Raw genomic sequence first — 22943 nt, 5'->3', positions numbered from 1 at the left:
ATTGGTCACTACGCTGCGTATAGCTTCTGATATAAATCAGGAAAACCCCTACGCAGCGTATGTTCTTCCCCAAATTACAAAAAAAACCCACTACGAACCCCTACGAAGGCGACTACGTATTTCCGACCGTATACACGCGAATTCGAAGTATAATCGAGGTATATACTCAACCTATTTAAGTAATTTTGATTTTTTTGCTATTTTATCCGTAAATTAGGGCTGTATCATAGGTAAATTAGGGTTTACAGTGAATTAGGGGTGTTTGTTTGATGTGTTTGATTAGGGTTTACAGTAAATTAGGGGTGTTTTTTTGATTTGTTTGATTAGGGTTTACAGTGACCATTTTTGTAAATTTATCAAACCTCAGGGACCATTTTTTGTAAACTTATCAAACCTCAGGGACCAATTTTGTAAACACATCAAACCTCAGGGACCATTTTTGTAAATTTATCATCCGTAAGGCGCGTATGGGCCTACGGGCAACGACGGGCTTAGTTTCGACGCCCGTTAGGCCCGTACGCGCCTTACGGACGACGTCGACTAAATAATATTTTTTTTATTATGTAGTCGACGTCGTCCGTAAGGCGCGTACGGGCCTAACGAGCGTCGAAACTAAGTCCGTCGTTGCCCGTTAGGCCCGTACGCGCCTTACGGACGACGTCGACTAAATAATAAAAAAAATATTATTTACTCGACATCGTCCGTAAGGCGCGTACGGGCCTAACGAGCGTCGAAACTAAACCCGTCGTTAAAATTTTAACGACGGGTTTAGTTTCGACGCTCGTTAGGCCCGTACGCGCCTTACGGACGACGTCGACTAAATAATAAAAAAAATATTATTTAGTCGACGTCGTCCGTAAGGCGCGTACGGGCCTAACGAGCGTCGAAACTAAGTCCGTCGTTGCCCGTTAGGCCCGTACGCGCCTTACGGAGGACGTCGACTAAATAATAAAAAAAATATTCTTTAGTCGACGTCGTACGTAAGGCGCGTACGGGCCTAACGAGCGTCGAAACTAAACCCGTCGTTAAAATTTTAACGACGGGCTTAGTTTCGACGCTCGTTAGGCCCGTACGCGCCTTACGTACGACGTCGACTAAATAATAAAAAAAATATTATTGAGCCGACGTCGTCCGTAAGGCGCGTACGGGCCTAACGAGCGTCGAAACTAAGTCCGTCGTTGCCCGTTAGGCCCGTACGCGCCTTACGGACGACGTCGACTAAATAATAAAAAAAATATTATTTAGTCGACGTCGTCCGTAAGGCACGTACGGGCCTAACGAGCGTCGAAACTAAGTCCGTCGTTGCCCGTTAGGCCCGTACGCGCCTTACGGACGACGTCGACTAAATAATAAAAAAAATATTATTTAGTCGACGTCGTCCGTAAGGCGCGTACGGGCCTAACGAGCGTCGAAACTAAGTCCGTCGTTGCCCGTTAGGCCCGTACGCGCCTTACGGATGATAAATTTACAAAAATGGTCCCTGAGGTTTGATGTGTTTACAAAATCGGTCCCTGAGGTTTGATGAATTTACAAAAATGGTCCCTGGTGTTTCCAGGATTTAATAAAATGGTCCCTTGTGTTTCAGAAATTGACCAGGGACCATTTTTGTAAATCCTGGAAACACCAGGGACCATTTTTGTAAATTCATCAAACCTCAGGGACCAATTTTGTAAACACATCAAACCTCAGGGACCATTTTTTTATACATAAACTTAAATTGTTTTTTTTTTTTAAAAAAACAGAAAAATATATATTTTTAAACAGAAAATATAAATTTTAGTCGACGTGTCCGTAAGGCGCGTACGGGCCTAACGAGCGTCGAAACTAAGCCCGTCGTTAAAATTTTAACGACGGGCTTAGTTTCGACGCCCGTTAGGCCCGTACGCGCCTTACGGACGACGTCGACTAAATAATAAAAAAAATATTATTTAGTCGACGTCGTCCGTAAGGCGCGTACGGGCCTAACGGGCGTCGAAACTAAGCCCGTCGTTAAAATTTTAACGACGGGCTTAGTTTCGACGCTCGTTAGGCCCGTACGCCCCTTACGGACGACGTGGACTAAATAATAAAAAAAATATTATTTAGTCGACGTCGTCCGTAAGGCGCGTACGGGCCTAACGAGCGTCGAAACTAAGCCCGTCGTTAAAATTTTAACGACGGGCTTAGTTTCGACGCTCGTTAGGCCCGTACGCGCCTTACGGACGACGTCGACTAAATAATAAAAAAAATATTATTTAGTCGACGTCGTCCGTAAGGCGCGTACGGGCCTAACGAGCGTCGAAACTAAGTCCGTCGTTGCCCGTTAGGCCCGTACGCGCCTTACGGATGATAAATTTACAAAAATGGTCCCTGAGGTTTGATGTGTTTACAAAATCGGTCCCTGAGGTTTGATGAATTTACAAAAATGGTCCCTGGTGTTTCCAGGATTTAATAAAATGGTCCCTTGTGTTTCAGAAATTGACCAGGGACCATTTTTGTAAATCCTGGAAACACCAGGGACCATTTTTGTAAATTCATCAAACCTCAGGGACCAATTTTGTAAACACATCAAACCTCAGGGACCATTTTTTTATACATAAACTTAAATTGTTTTTTTTTTTTTAAAAACAGAAAAATATATATTTTTAAACAGAAAATATAAATTTTAGTCGACGTCGTCCGTAAGGCGCGTACGGGCCTAACGAGCGTCGAAACTAAGCCCGTCGTTAAAATTTTAACGACGGGCTTAGTTTCGACGCCCGTTAGGCCCGTACGCGCCTTACGGACGACGTCGACTAAATAATAAAAAAAATATTATTTAGTCGACGTCGTCCGTAAGGCGCGTACGGGCCTAACGGGCGTCGAAACTAAGCCCGTCGTTAAAATTTTAACGACGGGCTTAGTTTCGACGCTCGTTAGGCCCGTACGCCCCTTACGGACGACGTCGACTAAATAATAAAAAAAATATTATTTAGTCGACGTCGTCCGTAAGGCGCGTACGGGCCTAACGAGCGTCGAAACTAAGCCCGTCGTTATTAACGACGGGCTTAGTTTCGACGCTCGTTAGGCCCGTACGCGCCTTACGGACGACGTCGACTAAATAATAAAAAAAATATTATTTAGTCGACGTCGTCCGTAAGGCGCGTACGGGCCTAACGAGCGTCGAAACTAAGTCCGTCGTTGCCCGTTAGGCCCGTACGCGCCTTACGGATGATAAATTTACAAAAATGGTCCCTGAGGTTTGATGTGTTTACAAAATCGGTCCCTGAGGTTTGATGAATTTACAAAAATGGTCCCTGGTGTTTCCAGGATTTAATAAAATGGTCCCTTGTGTTTCAGAAATTGACCAGGGACCATTTTTGTAAATCCTGGAAACACCAGGGACCATTTTTGTAAATTCATCAAACCTCAGGGACCAATTTTGTAAACACATCAAACCTCAGGGACCATTTTTTTAAACATAAACTTAAATTGTTTTTTTATTTTTTTAAAAACAGAAAAATATATATTTTTAAACAGAAAATATATATTTTTATGCTTTCACTTGTCTTTATGCTTTCACTTGTGCCATGGTTTTGCTGTGTAAACAGAAAATATATATTTTTAAACAGAAAATATATATTTTTAAACAGAAAATATATATTTTTTTAAACTTAAAGTTAAATTGTTTTTTTTTTAAAAACAGAAAAATGGAGGAAATGGATTACGAAGAAGATATTCCGGAGCAGCCGCAGCGGAAACGGCGGGCGCGTCCACCGCCAGATCCTCTAGAGAATCACCCGTATTTGGAGTTTCCTCAGGAGTCCGAGGCTGCGCTCCGTTGCGAGAAGCTTCGGAAGATGCATATTGGTGAACATTTTGCGGTTTCGTGGAAAACCCTCCGGAAGCTTGAGGTTGAAGATTGGGTGCGTAAGTTTGTTCCCGTTGATTCACCGTGGGATCGTCTGTTTGAGCTATCGTTTACGCCGACCTACAGGGAGATACTAGTCGAGTTTCTGTCGTCGTTCGAGTTTCATCCTCGTCGGCCAAATGAGGTTGTGGACCCCGCGCAGCCCCCTCCCCCGCCCGAGGTTTCTTTTCGCATGGCTGGCCAGGCGCGCGAAATGTCACTTGCACAGTTTGCGGTGCATAGCGGTTTGTATACGGAGGCTGAGATTGCTACGGATCTTTATACGAAGGTACGTTTAACACAAATTTTGTATTGTTATTATTATTATTTTTAATATATAACATTTAAGATTTAATATTAATTTAACGTTTAATAAACATTCGTGTAAACAGGGGCTCGTAATGATTGATAAACCCACGCTATTAGGGTTTTGGGATCTGATCGCGGACATCCGTCAGTGGGACCACTACCAATCCAAGGGGAGGAGTACGCTGATTGAGGATCCGCTCTTCAGGTACGTTAGTTATTAAACAGATTTTTTTAAAAGAAAATTTCTTTTTTTAATTATTTAGTTGATTTTTGTCAATTTTTGAAACATCAGGGACCATTTTTGTAAAAAATAGAAACTTTAGGGAACAAAGTGTAAATATATCAAACCGTCAGCCGTTTTTGTAAAAAATTGAACGACGTCTAAACCGGCAGCCGTTTGGGGCTGGGTTTGCAGCCGTAAACCGGCGTTTAAACGGCTGCAAACACAGCCCCAAAGGGCAGCGATTTCGCAGCCGTTTGGGGCTGCGTTTGCAGCCGTTTAAACGCCCGGTTACGGCTGCAAATGCCGCCGCAGACGGCAGCGAAAACGCAGCCGTTTGGGGCTGCGTTTGCAGCCGTCTAAACGCCCGTTTACGACTGCAAACGCAGCCGCAAACAACAGCGAAATATCTGCCGTTTGCGGCTGCGTTTGCAGCCGTTTAAACGCCCGTTAGGGACCTACGCGACTTACGGTTCGACTTCGACTAAATATAATTTAACGACGACAATCATAGTTTTGACGCTCGTACGGTCCTAACGAGCGTCGAAACTAAGTTCGTCGTTAAAATATATATATTTTTTTATTATTTAGTCGAAGTCGAACCGTCAGGCGCGTAGGTCCCTAGCGAACGTCGAAACTAAGTTCGTCGATTAAAATTTTAACGACGGGCTTAGTTTCGACGCTCGTTAGGCCCGTACAGCCCTTACGGACGACGTCGACTAAATAATGTACGCGCCTTACGGATGACGTCGACTAAATAATAAAAAAATATTATTTAGTCGACGTCGTCCGTAAGGCGCGTACGGCCTAACGAGCGTCGAAACTAAGCCCGTCGTTAAAATTTTAACGACGGGCTTAGTTTCGACGCTCGTTAGGCCCGTACGCGCCTTACGGACGACGTCGACTAAATAATAAAAAAAATATTATTTAGTCGACGTCGTCCGTAAGGCGCGTACGGGCCTAACGAGCGTCGAAACTAAGTCCGTCGTTGCCCGTTAGGCCCGTACGCGCCTTACGGATGATAAATTTACAAAAATGGTCCCTGAGGTTTGATGTGTTTACAAAATTGGTCCCTGAGGTTTGATGAATTTACAAAAATGGTCCCTGGTGTTTCCAGGATTTAATAAAATGGTCCCTTGTGTTTCAGAAATTGACCAGGGACCATTTTTGTAAATCCTGGAAACACCAGGGACCATTTTTGTAAATTCATCAAACCTCAGGGACCAATTTTGTAAACACATCAAACCTCAGGGACCATTTTTTTAAACATAAACTTAAATTGTTTTTTTTTTAAATACAGAAAAATATATATTTTTAAACAGAAAATATAAATTTTAGTCGACGTCGTCCGTAAGGCGCGTACGGGCCTAACGGGCGTCGAAACTAAGCCCGTCGTTAAAATTTTAACGACGGGCTTAGTTTCGACGCTCGTTAGGCCCGTACGCGCCTTACGGATGACGTCGACTAAATAATAAAAAAATATTATTTAGTCGACGTCGTCCGTAAGGCGCGTACGGGCCTAACGAGCGTCGAAACTAAGTCCGTCGTTGCCCGTTAGGGACCTACGCGACTTACGGTTTCCATTTAATCGATGTTGACTGATTATTATTTACTGACTGGTTTCCATTTATGCAGGTATTTGCACAAGATGATTTCCACTTCGATCACTGCTCGAAACAAAAGCCGGGAGTGGTGTACGAGTGGTGACTTATTCTTTTTGTATTGCCTCTTATACAAGAGGCCGTGCGCTCTCGCCTACGGGTTGGCGCAGTATTTCGCCTCCGCGCATCATCGACAGGAGCGCGGAATACTATTCGGCGGCGCTTACGTGACCAAGATAGCCCATTCGTTGGGCTATCATCCGGAGAATGACCGCGGCCGTGTAGGCCCGGCGGCACAGCCAAAGCGGATGGGGATGAACACAATAAACGGGATGCATATTACCAAAGACTTTCCATGCGGGAAGCGGTTAAAGAATCTGGACGGCACGCAATACGAGCTTAAGGACCTGCCAGAAGACTTCCCTCTGATTTATCCCCCGCGGGATCCGGAGCCGCCAGAGCCGCATGAGCCGGTCGCCGTTTTTCCGCAGCCACCACAGCCGCGTGGACCACCAGGGGCGCCCCAGTTCCCACGCCATGTTATGCCCGGTCCTGACCCGTCACATGAGCGGCTGCTTCGAAACGTGGAGAGAAACAATTATTTGTTAGAGTGGGTGGCTGCGGCGCTGCAGCAGCAGCGACAGCATGACGGGTTACCTCCACTACCCTTCATTGCGGATGCGGACTGGGATCAGCATCAGCGGCAGCAGCAGCATCAGCAGCAGCAGCAGCATCAGGAGCAGGAGCAGCAGCAGCAGCATCAGGAACAGCAGCAGTAGTATTTTATCATTTTGTTATGTATGTACAAACTTTGTAATGTATTTTGTAATGTATGTATCAAACTTCGGTGTAAACAGTTTCACATATTTTGAAATGTTATGTTTTGAAATTCAGGCAGGTTATAAAAAATTCTGGCAGGTTATTTAAAGTGTTTTGTCGTTACAAACTTAGTTTCGACGCTCGTTAGGCCCGTACGCGCCTTACGGACGACGTCGACTAAATAATAAAAAAATATTATTTAGTCGACGTCGTCCGTAAGGCGCGTACGGGCCTAACGAGCGTCGAAACTAAGTCCGTCGTTGCCCGTTAGGCCCGTACGCGCCTTACGGAGGACGTCGACTAAATAATAAAAAAAATATTATTTAGTCGACGTCGTCCGTAAGGCGCGTACGGGCCTAACGAGCGTCGAAACTAAGCCCGTCGTTAAAATTTTAACGACGGGCTTAGTTTCGACGCTCGTTAGGCCCGTACGCGCCTTACGGACGAAGTCGACTAAATAATAAAAAAATATTATTTAGTCGACGTCGTCCGTAAGGCGCGTACGGGCCTAACGGGCGTCGAAACTAAGTCCGTCGTTGCCCGTTAGGCCCGTACGCGCCTTACGGAGGACGTCGACTAAATAATAAAAAAATATTATTTAGTCGACGTCGTCCGTAAGGCGCGTACGGGCCTAACGAGCGTCGAAACTAAGTCCGTCGTTGCCCGTTAGGCCCGTACGCGCCTTACGGAGGACGTCGACTAAATAATAAAAAAAATATTATTTAGTCGACGTCGTCCGTAAGGCGCGTACGGGCCTAACGAGCGTCGAAACTAAACCCGTCGTTAAAATTTTAACGACGGGCTTAGTTTCGACGCTCGTTAGGCCCGTACGCGCCTTACGGACGACGTCGACTAAATAATAAAAAAAATATTATTTAGTCGACGTCGTCCGTAAGGCGCGTACGGGCCTAACGAGCGTCGAAACTAAGTCCGTCGTTGCCCGTTAGGCCCGTACGCGCCTTACGGATGATAAATTTACAAAAATGGTCCCTGAGGTTTGATGTGTTTACAAAATCGGTCCCTGAGGTTTGATGAATTTACAAAAATGGTCCCTGGTGTTTCCAGGATTTACAAAAATGGTCCCTGGTCAATTTCTGAAACACAAGGGACCATTTTATTAAATCCTGGAAACACCAGGGACCACTTTTGTAAACACATCAAACCTCAGGGACCATTTTTGTAAATTTATCATCCGTAAGGCGCGTACGGGCCTAACGGGCAACGACGGACTTAGTTTCGACGCTCGTTAGGCCCGTACGCGCCTTACGGACGACGTCGACTAAATAATAAAAAAATATTATTTAGTCGACGTCGTCCGTAAGGCGCGTACGGGCCTAACGAGCGTCGAAACTAAGTCCGTCGTTGCCCGTTAGGCCCGTACGCGCCTTACGGCTGATAAATTTACAAAAATGGTCCCTGAGGTTTGATGTGTTTACAAAATCGGTCCCTGAGATTTGATGACTTTACAAAAATGGTCCCTGGTGTTTCCAGGATTTACAAAAATGGTCCCTGGTCAATTTCTGAAACACAAGGGACCATTTTTGTAAATCCTGGAAACACCAGGGACCATTTTTGTAAATTCATCAAACCTCAGGGACCAATTTTGTAAACACATCAAACCTCAGGGACCATTTTTTTAAACATAAACTTAAATTGTTTTTTTTTTAACGACGTCGGGCCTTACGGACAACGACGGACTTAGTTTCGACGCTCGTTAGGCCCGTACGCGCCTTACGGACGACGTCGACTAAATAATATTTTTTTTATTATTTAGTCGACGTCGTCCGTAAGGCGCGTACGGGCCTAACGAGCGTCGAAACTAAGCCCGTCGTTAAAATTTTAACGACGGGTTTAGTTTCGACGCTCGTTAGGCCCGTACGCGCCTTACGGACGACGTCGACTAAATAATATTTTTTTTATTATTTAGTCGACGTCGTCCGTAAGGCGCGTACGGGCCTAACGGGCAACGACGGACTTAGTTTCGACGCTCGTTAGGCCCGTACGCGCCTTACGGACGACGTCGACTAAATAATATTTTTTTTATTATTTAGTCGACGTCGTCCGTAAGGCGCGTACGGGCCTAACGAGCGTCGAAACTAAGCCCGTCGTTAAAATTTTAACGACGGGTTTAGTTTCGACGCTCGTTAGGCCCGTACGCGCCTTACGGACGACGTCGACTAAATAATATTTTTTTTATTATTTAGTCGACGTCGTCCGTAAGGCGCGTACGGGCCTAACGGGCAACGACGGACTTAGTTTCGACGCTCGTTAGGCCCGTACGCGCCTTACGGACGACGTCGACTAAATAATATTTTTTTATTATTTAGTCGACGTCGTCCGTAAGGCGCGTACGGGCCTAACGATTGTATCTGGAATACAACAAGTTCTGTGTGAATTTAAAGTTCAGAAGGCTTTATACGCCTCGTATTGACCAATACGCAGCGTATACAAGGTGTCAGTATACGCTGCGTATAGGCCAATACGCAGCCTATTAGCAGTTACTGCATATATGAATTAAGTTCCATGTTCTAACAGCTCCGGAACGGAGGATAAACTGGTTAAGGCTTTACGGTTCTAAATGATAGGTCACGAGTTCGATTCTTGATAAGGGCCGGTTCTTTAAAGAAGACCCCCTTTTATACTGATTTTATATATATTTACATTTTGGTCCCTGGTGTTTCATTTTTTATAAAAATGGTCCCTGAAGTTTCATGAATATACAAAAATGGTCCCTGTTGTTTCATAATTTAGATAAATGGTCCCTGATGATTCCAGGATTTACAATAATGGTCCCTTATGTTTCTGAAATTGACACAAAATGTTTCCAGGTATGAAGTGTCAAATTTTACCAAGTTTATATACGCTGCGTATTGACCAATACGCAGCGTATAGAAACCTGGCAAACATTTGACACTTCAAACCTACCAAAATGACCCCAAATGTGCATCAGTTTTCTATACGCTGCGTATTGGTCAATACGCAGCGTATAGGGCCCTTGTTTTCTGTGCAATGATTGGTAATCAGGCACTGAGATCTATGGTTTATCTACGCTGCGTATTGGTCAATACGCAGCGTCTAGGGTTAACCTTATAGGCTGCGTATTGACCAATACGCAGCGTAGATAAACCCTAACTTTTGCTAGGGTTTGGTGTGCCAATAGGCACTTTAGTGTGCCAATAGGCACACTCTAATAGAAATAAATAATGAATTACTAAATTAGTTTTTATTCAATGAGATAAGAATAGAGAAAAAAACACCATTTTAGTAAATACTTTTGAAAAACACCATTTGATGAATATTTTTTTTCACCATCACTACTTTAGGAAAAAAAAAAAAAAAAAAACTCTTCTTTTTAGTCTAATATTGAGTTTTTAAAATACTTATCATACTTATTAGACAAAACAATCATTTTAGAGTAACCTTCCCCTATACCCTAAAGTATATATAGACGATTCTAATTAAGGTACCATATAATACAGTTTAAAATGATTTCATTAATTATCCAAAATTTTTACTTTTGTTTAATTCTTTTTGGTTCGTATGTACTTGTATAATTCAAAGTCTTCGTGGATTTAAATTACTTTGAATCAAAAATATGTTTGAAATAGCTGACATGTGTATTTTTTCAAATTGTACATAAATATACGCAAACTCGAAATTGAAAAGTTGAAAGAAAACGTGTTTCATTTTTTGAAAAGTAGGCCTTATGCAACTTGCTATTTTCTCGACTATCCATGTTTATCTCCAGATTTTTAATTTATTTGTGTTTCTTTATATCTTTAACAAGTTACAAGCAAATGGAATTATGTACCTATGCACTTTCACTTAAAATTTATGTCTTGTTAGGAGAAATTATTTTAAAATCAATGTTCTAATATATAAAAATCCAAATTAAGCAATGACACTTAAAACATATGACCAATGACACGATATGATGAGTACGCCCAATATGAATTTTCAACTTTGGATTTAGTTATATTTGGTATGTCATTTTTGAAGGTCAAACATTACGACTTTCAATTGCCTATAAATTGCATGCATCAAGCAACCCTAAACCATGCAAAATGGCAAATATCACATCTTCTTTCAACATGCAAACTTCCATTCTTACTCTCCTTCTTCTCTTGCTCTCAACCCAATCTTCTGCAACTTCCGGTTCCATTACAGATCGCTTCATTCAATGTTTACAAGACCGGGCCGACCCTTCATTTCCGATAACCGGAGAGCTTTACACTCCCGGAAACTCATCTTTTCCCACCGTCTTGCAAAACTACATCAGAAACCTTCGATTCAATGAAACTACCACACCAAAACCCTTTTTAATCATCACAGCCGAACATGTTTCCCACATTCAGGCAGCTGTGGTTTGTGGCAAACAAAACCGGTTGCTACTGAAAACCAGAAGCGGTGGTCATGATTATGAAGGTCTTTCCTACCTTACAAACACAAACCAACCCTTCTTCATTGTGGACATGTTCAATTTAAGGTCGGTAAACGTAGATATTGAACAAGAAACCGCATGGGTCCAAGCCGGTGCGACTCTTGGTGAAGTGTACTATCGAATAGCCGAGAAAAGTAACAAGCATGGTTTTCCGGCAGGGGTTTGTCCAACGGTTGGTGTTGGTGGGCATTTTAGTGGTGGTGGGTATGGTAATTTGATGAGAAAATATGGTTTGTCGGTTGATAATATTGTTGATGCTCAAATAATAGATGTGAATGGCAAGCTTTTGGATCGAAAGAATATGGGTGAAGATTTGTTTTGGGCGATTACCGGTGGTGGTGGTGTTAGTTTTGGGGTGGTTCTAGCCTACAAAATCAAACTAGTTCGTGTTCCGGAGGTTGTGACCGTGTTTACCATTGAAAGAAGAGAGGAACAAAACCTCAGCACCATCGCGGAACGATGGGTACAAGTTGCTGATAAGCTAGATAGAGATCTTTTTCTTCGAATGACCTTTAGTGTCATAAACGATACCAACGGTGGAAAGACAGTCCGTGCTATCTTTCCAACGTTGTACCTTGGAAACTCGAGGAATCTTGTTACACTTTTGAACAAAGATTTCCCCGAGTTAGGGTTGCAAGAATCGGATTGTACTGAAATGAGTTGGGTTGAGTCCGTGCTTTACTACACGGGCTTCCCCAGTGGTACTCCAACCACGGCGCTCTTAAGCCGTACTCCTCAAAGACTCAACCCATTCAAGATCAAATCCGATTATGTGCAAAATCCTATTTCTAAACGACAGTTCGAGTTCATCTTCGAAAGGATGAAAGAACTTGAAAACCAAATGTTGGCTTTCAACCCATATGGTGGTAGAATGAGTGAAATATCCGAATTCGCAAAGCCTTTCCCACATAGATCGGGTAACATAGCGAAGATTCAATACGAAGTAAACTGGGAGGATCTTAGCGATGAAGCCGAAAATCGTTACTTGAATTTCACAAGGCTGATGTATGATTACATGACTCCATTTGTGTCGAAAAACCCTAGAGAAGCATTTTTGAACTATAGGGATTTGGATATTGGTATCAACAGCCATGGCAGGAATGCTTATACTGAAGGAATGGTTTATGGGCACAAATATTTCAAAGAGACAAATTACAAGAGGCTAGTAAGTGTGAAGACTAAAGTTGATCCTGACAACTTCTTTAGGAATGAGCAAAGCATCCCAACTTTGTCATCTTGAAGAACGTACATATATAAATAAATACCTTTGTGCATGGTATTTTCAGGGTGTCAAAGTGATATTCAGATATTTATGATAGAATTTTGACTTGTATTTTATACAATCAAAATTGTATGGTTCTCCGAATTTCTCTTTTTAATTCTGAAAAATACATATTAGTATTGTCGTATTGATGTTGATTATTTGTTTGAATTTCTCTTTGTAATTTGTAATCGTGTAATAATATTTGTAATAAATCATTCTTTTGTGTTAGATTGATTCGTTTTTCTTGTTCACTTTCGCGATTTTTTCTCTAAGAGGTTCTTGTTATCCTTCCATAGCGTTCAGGAATTAAACAACTAAATAACCGTATCTAGAATATGAGTTTACTTGTCTAACTAATTACATATAGTGAATTATCCTATATATTAATAAACCTACGCTTTGAACAGTAAAATAGCAATTGAACAGTAAAATGGCAATTTTGTAATTTCGTTGTTTAATAGGTTTAAAAGCTTGTCAAAAGAGAGACCACTGCCACAACCGCGATTAGATAAAGATGAGGACTTACACACAGAGAGAGAGTGTGCTTTGGGAGACAGAGAGGCAGGGCTGATGACAATGGTTCCACCAGTCTGTCAGTGTCAACAACACTAGACGACGATGGTGTTTTGATAACTATGGTGGCGGCAGACCGACAGTCTTTGGTGGCACAAACTAGGGTTTGTGATTGTTTGATTGTCGTGGCGGTAGTTTTTTATGGCGGCGAACATGGTTTATGATGGAGAGCGACGAGGTATGTTTGATCGGATGCATAGACGGCTGTCAAGCGGTTAGGGTTTCGATCAACTTCGGTAAGCCCTTTTCTGTAGCATGTTCGCTATTTGGTTAGATCGGGTGTCCGGCAAACGCAAGAATACACCAACCCACCATCACCGTGTTCCACCATCTATCTCCGGCACCACCAAATCCGGCCACCATTGCTTCTCATCTCAATTTTAGCGTTCATCTATTGCTAAAAAAGTGTTTTTTGTTTCATCAATGGAAGTTCAAACCCAGACGATGATGCTTTTAAAGTTGTAGATGCGGATACCGAAAAGATTAAAAGGTATTGGTTTTATTGTATATTATTGTTTTATCTGTTGATGCCTGTACATATGTTCCAATGTTTACCTTGCTGTAGGGAGTAGGTTAATGAGGAAGAAGATTTGAAAACTATAAAAATGATATCCATCTTTCGTTGTTAATTCTGTTTTATAAGGATTTTATAACACAAAATAATTGAAAAAGGTGTTGGTAAGGCCTATTTAAATCACTAATATGAGTATTCCAGTTCAATCACAAAATAATTCAAATGTGTGCTAATCTTTGCTGTGCTAAACTTACAAGGAAAAAAACTATTATTTTCAATCTATAATATTCATTTTTAGTTATAATGTCTTATTAACTCAACTAGAAAGGGAAGAGTGTAATGCTTATATCATTATCATTTTTTAATAATATAGAATCAAGTTTTAAGTGTTTTCAATGGGTATAGTTTACCTCTTTTCTTTCCAGCGTGTCGGTTTTTCGGAAAGTTAATCTGCGACATCAGTGAGTTTTAACTTAAAGTGTTAAATCGTGACATTGGTAAGTTAATCAGAAAACTTGGGTTTGTATCTCAGTTAAAAGTGTTCAAATGGGTCAGCTAATAATATATATTTTATTTTGTAGGATTATTTTGACGATTCGTTTGAAGACCTGAGATTCATGGAACAACTCTACCGAGCTGTGGATAAGAAGAAGGGATAAAAAAAGCAACGAAAATGACACGGACTAGGTAGATTAATGATATATTTGCTTAGAATTTAAGGGTTTCAAAACTTTAACTTAACCTATAAAATTTGGTGTCTTATGTTTACAACTCGGTGTTTTATGTTTGAAGTATTGTTTGACTGCGGAAAACGGAAAGAATAGCAAGTTATTGTATTCGGTAAAACTCAGAATTGCTGGGTAAATTTTTTTTCCCAGGTTTTGACTTTTAACGACGACAATTGTCGTTGCTAGAACATGCAATCTTGCCGCTAATAGTGTACTTCCTTTAGCGGCGATAAAGATCTTTAGCGGCGGCATACAACCTTTTAGCGACTGAGCAATAGCGGCGACATGTCGCCGCTAAAACCTTTAGCGGCGACTTTTGTCATCGCTATTGCGCAGATTCCTTGTAGTGTTTTTTATTCATTTGTAGTAGTATGTTGTTTTTTGATTCATAACACCCAATACATTTTAATTGTTGTCCTTAAATTGATAGTTTTGATCGCTTTGTCAAAGGATTATGTTTTACACTTTCACCTAGCAAGGAGACCGGGCTGAGTACTGGCAGCAACGATGAAAGTTTTCAGCTCCAAATGCTTAACCCGCTTAGGATGAGATCCAAAGTGACGAATGCTAATCAGCAGCGCGTCGGGTTGGAAAGGCTATGGCGGTGGGTTTTTGGTAAGAGAAGATATGTAGCAAAGACGAAAAACGGGTTGGATCCGGAATTTTGGTATGTAAGTTTCACAAAAGGTGTGTATAGACTGTAAGACCGTACGGTGGGGGCTTGAAAATGGGGCGTTGTGCGACACGTGGACGACACGTAAACACGTGTCAGAAATGAGGCGTTCACACACGGCCACGTTGTCTCCCACCCTCCACGTCGGTGGAATTTTGGCTGCCCCTTCAACAACGCCGTCTACAACACCGGGCCCGGTGTGGTGTGTGCGGCGTGTAAAGGCAACAACGCCGCTCCACCATGCCCACACCGTGTGGTCTAAGGATGAGAAGTTGTACGTATGTAAATTTCAAAAAAGCTTTGGCCCGGATGCGTGCTATGTTCTCACTGAAGCCTGATACAAGGTAAACGTAATACATACTACTTTGTTGTGCTCTCATATGAATAGGGTCAATTGTTTGAAATAAGTATGTAGCTTACTGTATTAATGCCCACCATCTTTTAATATTTTGAAAAGGGTTACTCTTAGATCTGTTATGCCTCCCATTCCCCAGCAACTTTGAATATTTTGAAAATGGATGCTACTAATAATGATAAAAATATTATGTGACTGTATACGTTGGTAGCTTTCTATTAAATTTCATGACATTTTATTTATAAGCATGCTTCTGAGTTCTCATAATTGATTATTACAGGTGGCAGAACACTACTACCAACAAACGACTCCAATCACTCACTCTTTTTTGAGATTCAAGTAACTCACTCTTCTTTGTTATTCAGGCAAGAGTCGTTTATAATCACATATATCCAATGGAGAACTTCATATATACTCTTAACTACAAGGAATGTATATGAGAATTTAGTGTAAAAAATGCATATGTGAGGATACCAACGTGCGTAGTCAAAAAGCCGCACCAGGGATCAGAACAAAGATGAACTCTGGCTGAAGTTGAAGGAAAAAGGAGGATGAGATACATGTTCGTTTCGACGCAAGAACTCTAGCTGAACTTCTTTTTGATGAAAATAACATTCTTTCTGGCTCTCCAAATAGCCCAGCAAGTAAGGAGCATAACTAAATGCACCAATCTGTATAGTTCAGTTTTACTTCGTATTTTTATAGAACCCATCTGTATAGTTCGGTTTTACTTTGTAAATAAAACATTGCTATGATTGTAAGAAATTAACCCGACTCTCTCGCGCAACGCGCGTTGGGAATAATCCTAGTTATTTTAAATATAAATATATGACTTTTTTTATAATTATTTAAAGAGTGAAACTAATTAAGTAACAACCAGCACGCGTTTATCCCATTTGCTTTTGATAGCGCCAGAGGCTGTGGACCTACTTAGTCGAGTTTAAAAGGTCATGCATGGTAATGTAATGACCCAGAGATCTATGGACGTAGTTTTTAAAAGATATAGTTTTACTATTCAAAAATAGATAGCGGCACAACTTTTTGCCCGTTTACCAACTATCCCGATGTTAATACCCAATAAATTAATTAACTAGAAGAATAGATAACTCAATGGGTTTAAAGTTGACATATTGAAAGACTCAATGAACACTAGTACCCGGTCCATCACCAAGTATTTATACATTATATTTTTTTTAACAGAAAAAGTTTTTATGATCTACAGAACGGGGTCAGCATCGCTGTAAATACCCAAAAACTATAAAGGAAACGAACTAACGACAACAAAAGTGTAATACCCCATAGACAAAATAAAAAATATATGAAACTTTTAATTCATATATTGTCGAACGAGTAAGTAATAGATAAGATGGTTATGTGAAATATGAAATATCTTGACGGACTTTGGCTATTATAGGAGACCATTTAATATTAATAATAAAATATATTATTTTTGACCTTAATCTGTTTTTAACAAAACTTATGTTAAAATATAGATAAAAATGAGCTTCTGCTAGTGACATATTCATCGTTTCAAAAATAGAAGTCCCATCGATGCAATATATATAAGCAAGCAAGCAAGCAGGTCAAGTAGGCAAGCACGTCACATCGATGCAAGATGGTTTGAGGTGCTTGCTTGCTTCCTTATAAATAGAAGTCCCAGTTGTTATTTAGAGTATCAGTTTTTAACGGGAATGCTCTAGTATAAAGAGAATCCCGAGCATACAATACCCCGTTAGGTGTTGTTAGTAGTCATTTTTGGAGCACGAGTAGGAGCAGGAGTAGGGAAACTCTATATCTACGTGTCGTGGATAGTTTTAAGGTATGTCCTCGTTCAAGTTTATGTTTATTATTTATTTTTAGTTGTTAATATTAGTATTATTATTAGTAGTAGTTTTAGTATTACTTTTAGGTACTAGGGTTATTGTTGGGGCGGGTACTGGGTAGCCTAGCCTTAGTTAGGCATGGACTGATCACCTATGCTTAAACAAGGCATCGTTAACCAATATCCAACCATGATAATATCTAGTTAGTGGACCGTTACCTAACTTAGGATTATGTAAATTGTGTCAGGTCCCTAAGGTAGTACTGGATTATACTAGCAATTACTATCCATTGTTACGCAACTAGTAATAGGTGAGTTTTATGAATGTTTTCCAAACATGAACACGCTTGTCCTAAACTATAATAATATGGCATGACTGTTGCACGCATGTATATAACCTGAGCATGACATACACTTGATATTTGTGGTCCCTTATACGTGTCGCTACGACGGGATTTGTCGGTACTACACCCGTGGTGTAGTGGGCATCAACTGTATTATGTAAGTTACATGGTAACGTTGGGTTACGATGACGTGGGCGGGTACAAGTCATGATTAATTGATGTGATTTATAACCTGTGTATATTCATAAACTCACCAGTAATAGCTGACGTCTTTTAAGCATGTGTCACAGGTAATAATGGTTAATTATGTGTATGCTGCTAATCTCAGATATGTGCGGCTAGTAGAATAAAGTATTCAAGACTTGTTTATCTAATGGAAATTTTGTGTGAACGGCTAAGAACAATTGACCCAACTTTGTACTTTTAAGTTTACAACTTTGTACCTTACAGTTAGTTGTACTAACAAAATAATTGTTTCCTTATAAGTTGGTATCAATTGTGTATGGTGCATCCTTATCTGGGTGCGGTGTCACAAAAAGGAAACAAAATTACATGATTACATCTCTTATATTAAAGTCACGTCATCTCTCCTATACTAGATTCTTTAATTTGGATCGTTCCCTAAGCCATAGAAACGAGCTCGCCATAATCTCTTGCATCAGTTTACTAAGATGTGTGTCCCGATCATTAAATTCCTTATCATTCCGCGATTTCCATAAGTGCCATATTGTTGTACCATACACCACACTTATTACTGTTTTGCATTGTAATTCATTAAGTTGATTTCCCTTGGAAGCTTCATCCAATTCCACACTGCCTCCCAGACCCTTCTCGCATGACGAGACTGCACCAATAGATGATCCACGGACTTCGCCTGAAGCCCACAGTGCGTATGCAATGATTTGAGATTGTAACTTTGACCTAGTGTAGTCATTAGCTTAGTTATATATTATATCGTTTCCTCTGCTTTGTGTGTGGATATCAACCATTTACGGTTGAGAGAATCTTTTTGTTAGAGCTCGACTTGGAACCCTTCTTGGAGTTGGAGAAACGGTTGAGAGACATCTACAAGATTGATGAAAAGGGAGGGATAAGACTTGCTCATACTGTGTTTGAAAAATAACTTGTATAACTTAGCATGTAATACGTCACGTAACACGTAAGTTTCAAGTAGTTCACATAAGCGTAACGAGAATTCACATAGTATAACCACAAATAATGACAAAAGAGTGTAAATTTAATTTGTTCACGACGAATTATTATTGTTTAAGATTGTGAGTAAAGTGCGATTTGTGCTTTAGACTTTGAAAGGAGAAACGTATCAAATGTAAAACACATTGAAATTGATATAGCATAAAAGAGATTCAATGTAAAACTACATGATGACTCTAACAAACATCCATGCTTAATTCCATAAAACTTCGCGGATTTATTACAACCCATTTCATGAATGATCACCAAATCATAAAATTCAACGTACCATATGTTAGAGACACTTAGATGATCAAGAATCTCAATACATGCATTCAATTTCAGCCCTAGAACCTCTTTAATTTACTGAATTTCTTATTGTTGTTGAAGGAGAAAGTTTTTCCCTTCTCTCACTCTCTCTCATACGATACATCCACACACACACTGCATTTTTTTGTTTATAAACTTTCATTCATTTATAAATTTTCAGCCCTTATAGTTTCATTTGTTATTTATTCAAGCACGACTTTCATCTCTTCTACACAAGGGTCATTCTATTTAACTTAGTTAATCAACTAAAGTTATTAATTTACACACTAAAATATTTAAGGGCATAATAAACAAATTACGCATTTTTAGGGTGTTACATGTACCTCTCAAACCGTCCTTTCCATTCTGGATAATCTAATTCATTCAATAGCACGAGAGGTTTATCGCTGCTTCCAACTTCGTTGTTGTGTCTTATACTTTCAACAACAGTTTTCAAGTTGTTTTCCATCATCACTAGGTCTTGGTTCAAAAATTGTTAAAAATTTTCAAAAATCTCTCATGTCCGGAGAGAAATAGACACTTACAAGAAACCCTGATCAATAACCTAATGAACAAATACTTATGAAACCTGAACAACCAAACAAGTTCGGACCAGTCACTCTTAAACCTATAAATTAGGACCCCTAGCTCACAAATTCTAATAAAGATTTAACAAATCCGGACAATAGGGAGCAAATTTGGACAAGGTTTGATTAAGTACTGACACTTCCTTAAGTTCGGACTAAAGACGAATAAGTACTCACACTCTATAAATTCGGACAAGGAAGATAAGTACTGATCAACTCTAAATTCGGACAAAGATGAAAAGTACTGACCAACTCTAAATTCGGACAAAGATGATAAGCACTGACAATCTATAAATTCGGACAAGGAATAAGTACTGACAAATTCCTAAGTTTGGATAAGGAGTTGAATAAATCCTAACTCCACAAACTCTTTTGAACAAATTTGGACAAAAACCCACAAGTACTCACAGGGGTTATATCCAAATTCGGATCAAAATAACCAGCTTCTGAATTTATTTCATAAGTGTGACTTCACACTAGGTCATCAATAAGTTCATAAGTAACAAATACGAACAAATATGTAAACTCTGACAATGTAACAATCCCAAAATAGATCTGAGGAATAATGATTGCTTACCTCAGCAATTTTTTTCACCTATTCACCAAAAACCCGGAGAATTTGCAGAAAACTTTTAGATCTGACACTTTCTGAACACAATCTTAACAATCCAATGAAGGACAAACACTCAAAACTAAAATCTAATCACCTTCCATCATGAAAAAAAATCAAGAAATAGAGGAAGAATCAATGAAAAACATGAGAAAAGTATGAGAAACCCTAGAAAATAGAAAACTCTCTAGAATAAACAAAATCGATCAATAAATCTAACCTCCAACACGAAGCCTACATCGGTAAGAACACTCTCTATACAGAGCCTGCTCTGATACCACTTGTAAGGTCGCCTAAAGCACTTCGACACACACGCGATGTGCGGAAACCACCGCGTAATTCGTACCGCTCCGTAGATCTTGTATAGAAGGAGTAGAAGATGAGAGAACCAATCAATCTATGAATACATTAAGTATTCACAGATCACACACCTGACTAATCACATGCAGTGATAGCACATACAAAGGTAGGGGTTGTTTCTCTCTCTAGAACAAGTCTTGCACAGAAAATTTTCTCAAAAAACCTTTTTTTTCATGCATTCATTCACTTAGAATATATACAATGACTAGTTGTAACAACCCGACTTTTTGAAGTCAAAGTCAAAGTCAAAGGAAGAAAAGATTGCTAATCAGATCTGTCATTCCTTGCTTAATTATTACTTTTACTCTCGAATCTCGTTAAATCGATACTTTAGTTGCGCTATATTCGTGTATAATTTGTATTATGTGAAGTAACTATATGTTAAACACTATTAAGCGCTAATCTACTTAATGCTATCGCTATCGCATCGCAACTCGAATCGCAGTTATGGTTATTGTTTTACGTGTGTGTGCCATTATGTTTTACTTGTGCATGTTTAAATATGTTGAAGGTGTTAATTGTAAACGCAATCGCAACTCTATCGCAACACAATCTCATCACGAACTGGAAACGCAAGATTACTTATGTTGTTATATGTTAGTTATGTCATTTGTGTAACTATTATTAAAAAACTATCGCATCGCTTATTCGACCCTCGCTTAAACGCATCACAACGCTCAACGCACGAAACGAAAGTCGGAAAACCAACTCACTCGAGCCATCCGATCGAATGACCCTTCGATCGGATGGTCATCCGACCGGATGGCCATCCGATCGAAAGGCCCTCTGATCGAATCACTTCCACTGCCTTTCTCTTTTTCCCCTATAAATACTCACCTGTCACATCACTGTTCACGTGATGTGACAGCTCTCCTCCGACCCACGCACACTCAGGCCGCTTTTCTCTCAATTACTCGTGATTCTTTTAAGTTTTCATCTCAAATCTTGTACTTCCTTGATCTACACACACTTTCTCATCAATTTCACCATCAAATCACAACTTTTAAACATGAAATCCACCTGAGTTGGGTTGTTTTCAAGCGACGTCATCACGGGTTCATATGAACACCGAAGTGCGATCTCATCTCACCAAGAACCACTCAGATCTAAAGGATTTCTACAATGTTAAACACTGATTTCACCTAAATCTAAGCATAATCAAAGTGTTTCAAACTTTTCTTCAAAGATTCTTCACTTTTATTTAAAAACTGATAGAATCTGAGCTCGTCCAGGCCTTCTACTCATTCTCTAGTGTAGTGCTGGTTTGAGAACGGATTACTATCAAAGAGGCAACCGATTCACGGGTTGAACATGAAACACCGTCAGTGAACAGCTGGTACGGATCGAATGGGGTGATTCTCGTCCGACCGGATGAGTTGTGCAACATTTGTGCTCTGCAAACACTGTACGATGTAGAATAATATCATTTATCAAAGAAACAATGTATTCTGGTCTCAATGTTTTTTTATTTTGGTTTGACAATTTCACTTTTGATTCTAGTTTGATTTCAAGCTTTTAATCGCTTTCTGGAAAGTTATACGCAAACTGTTACGTAAACGTAATCAGTTTAACGCGACAAACACTCCGAAATAGTGACATAAGCTAATCATACCCTAAATACCCTTTACATAACTTAGAAATAGGTTTCGAAGGGCTAGGGACAACTAAAACATGTTTATACAAGTATAGGGACTATTTACGACAAGTTATGAAAGTATGCCAATTCGTATAGCGACGAATGCTCCGGAACAAGATCATAAGCTATACATACCTTAAATATCCTTTACATAGCTTAGAAATAAGCTTAGAGAGGTTCGGTATGCGAAAATGCGCTTATTGATCACGAGGACTAAAAGTGTCAAAACTGCGAAAGTATGCATTTTCGTGCATATTTAGCGTTCTGACCATATCCGGACATCCAAATATTTTTTTAATCCCCTAGAATATTGTATTTTAGTATTCTTTTCGCAATTTGTTTCGTTTTCGCGTCCGTTACGATTTCCGTCGTAATTAACCGAACAACGCAACCGTACACCCAAACAAACCGACATCCGTAACATTTTTTAGCATAATTCAAGTTGAATATAATTTAAATTCATCATGGAACTTGAAAATGGGTTTGAAGGATGTTAGAAGTGCCAAAACGCGACGAACCAAGCACAGGGACCAAAACTGCCATTTTTCAAAGTTTGCTGGTCTGCAGGTCCTATACGGACCGTATGCACTCCCTTATGGTCCGTAAGGAAGCTCCAGATCAGCAGAAACCAGTTTCTTCATAAATCCAGATGTGCAACCTGTTTTGATCATTATTTTAGCATTCTATGGGCTGGTTTATGTACTCATCAAGTTGCCAAA

At 40.1% G+C, this 22943-nt stretch overlaps 2 protein-coding genes across 2 annotated transcripts; both read left to right on the top strand.

The window, feature by feature from the left end:
- Positions 1-3668: 3668 nt before the first annotated feature.
- On the top strand, positions 3669-6903 carry LOC110901565. Its single transcript, XM_022148382.1, has 4 exons — positions 3669-4157; positions 4261-4382; positions 6033-6701; positions 6897-6903. The coding sequence occupies exons 1-4, from the start codon at positions 3669-3671 to the stop codon at positions 6901-6903; spliced, it is 1287 nt and encodes a 428-aa protein (XP_022004074.1).
- A 3959-nt stretch (positions 6904-10862) lies between these two features.
- LOC110899109 (berberine bridge enzyme-like 8) lies at positions 10863-12667 on the top strand. The gene has a single exon (XM_022145985.2). It carries the CDS (start codon positions 10882-10884, stop codon positions 12496-12498), a length of 1617 nt encoding a protein of 538 aa, XP_022001677.1. The 5' UTR covers positions 10863-10881; the 3' UTR covers positions 12499-12667.
- Positions 12668-22943: the final 10276 nt, after the last annotated feature.

The sequence above is a fragment of the Helianthus annuus genome, chromosome 13 (genome assembly GCF_002127325.2).
Source record: "Helianthus annuus cultivar XRQ/B chromosome 13, HanXRQr2.0-SUNRISE, whole genome shotgun sequence".
In the NCBI taxonomy this organism is placed as follows: domain Eukaryota; kingdom Viridiplantae; phylum Streptophyta; class Magnoliopsida; order Asterales; family Asteraceae; genus Helianthus; species Helianthus annuus.
This window is presented reverse-complemented; position numbering and strand designations above follow the sequence as displayed.

What these genes read in the sequence shown, in the direction of transcription:
- LOC110901565 (XM_022148382.1), top strand. Translation starts at nt 3,669, where the DNA reads ATGGAGGAAATGGATTACGAAGAAGATATTCCGGAGCAGCCGCAGCGG. An exon ending in CTACGGATCTTTATACGAAG is followed by an intron (nt 4,158 to 4,260) that starts GTACGTTTAACA and finishes TCGTGTAAACAG; the next exon opens with GGGCTCGTAATGATTGATAA. An exon ending in ATTGAGGATCCGCTCTTCAG is followed by an intron (nt 4,383 to 6,032) that starts GTACGTTAGTTA and finishes CCATTTATGCAG; the next exon opens with GTATTTGCACAAGATGATTT.
- LOC110899109 (XM_022145985.2), top strand. Translation starts at nt 10,882, where the DNA reads ATGGCAAATATCACATCTTCTTTCAACATGCAAACTTCCATTCTTACT.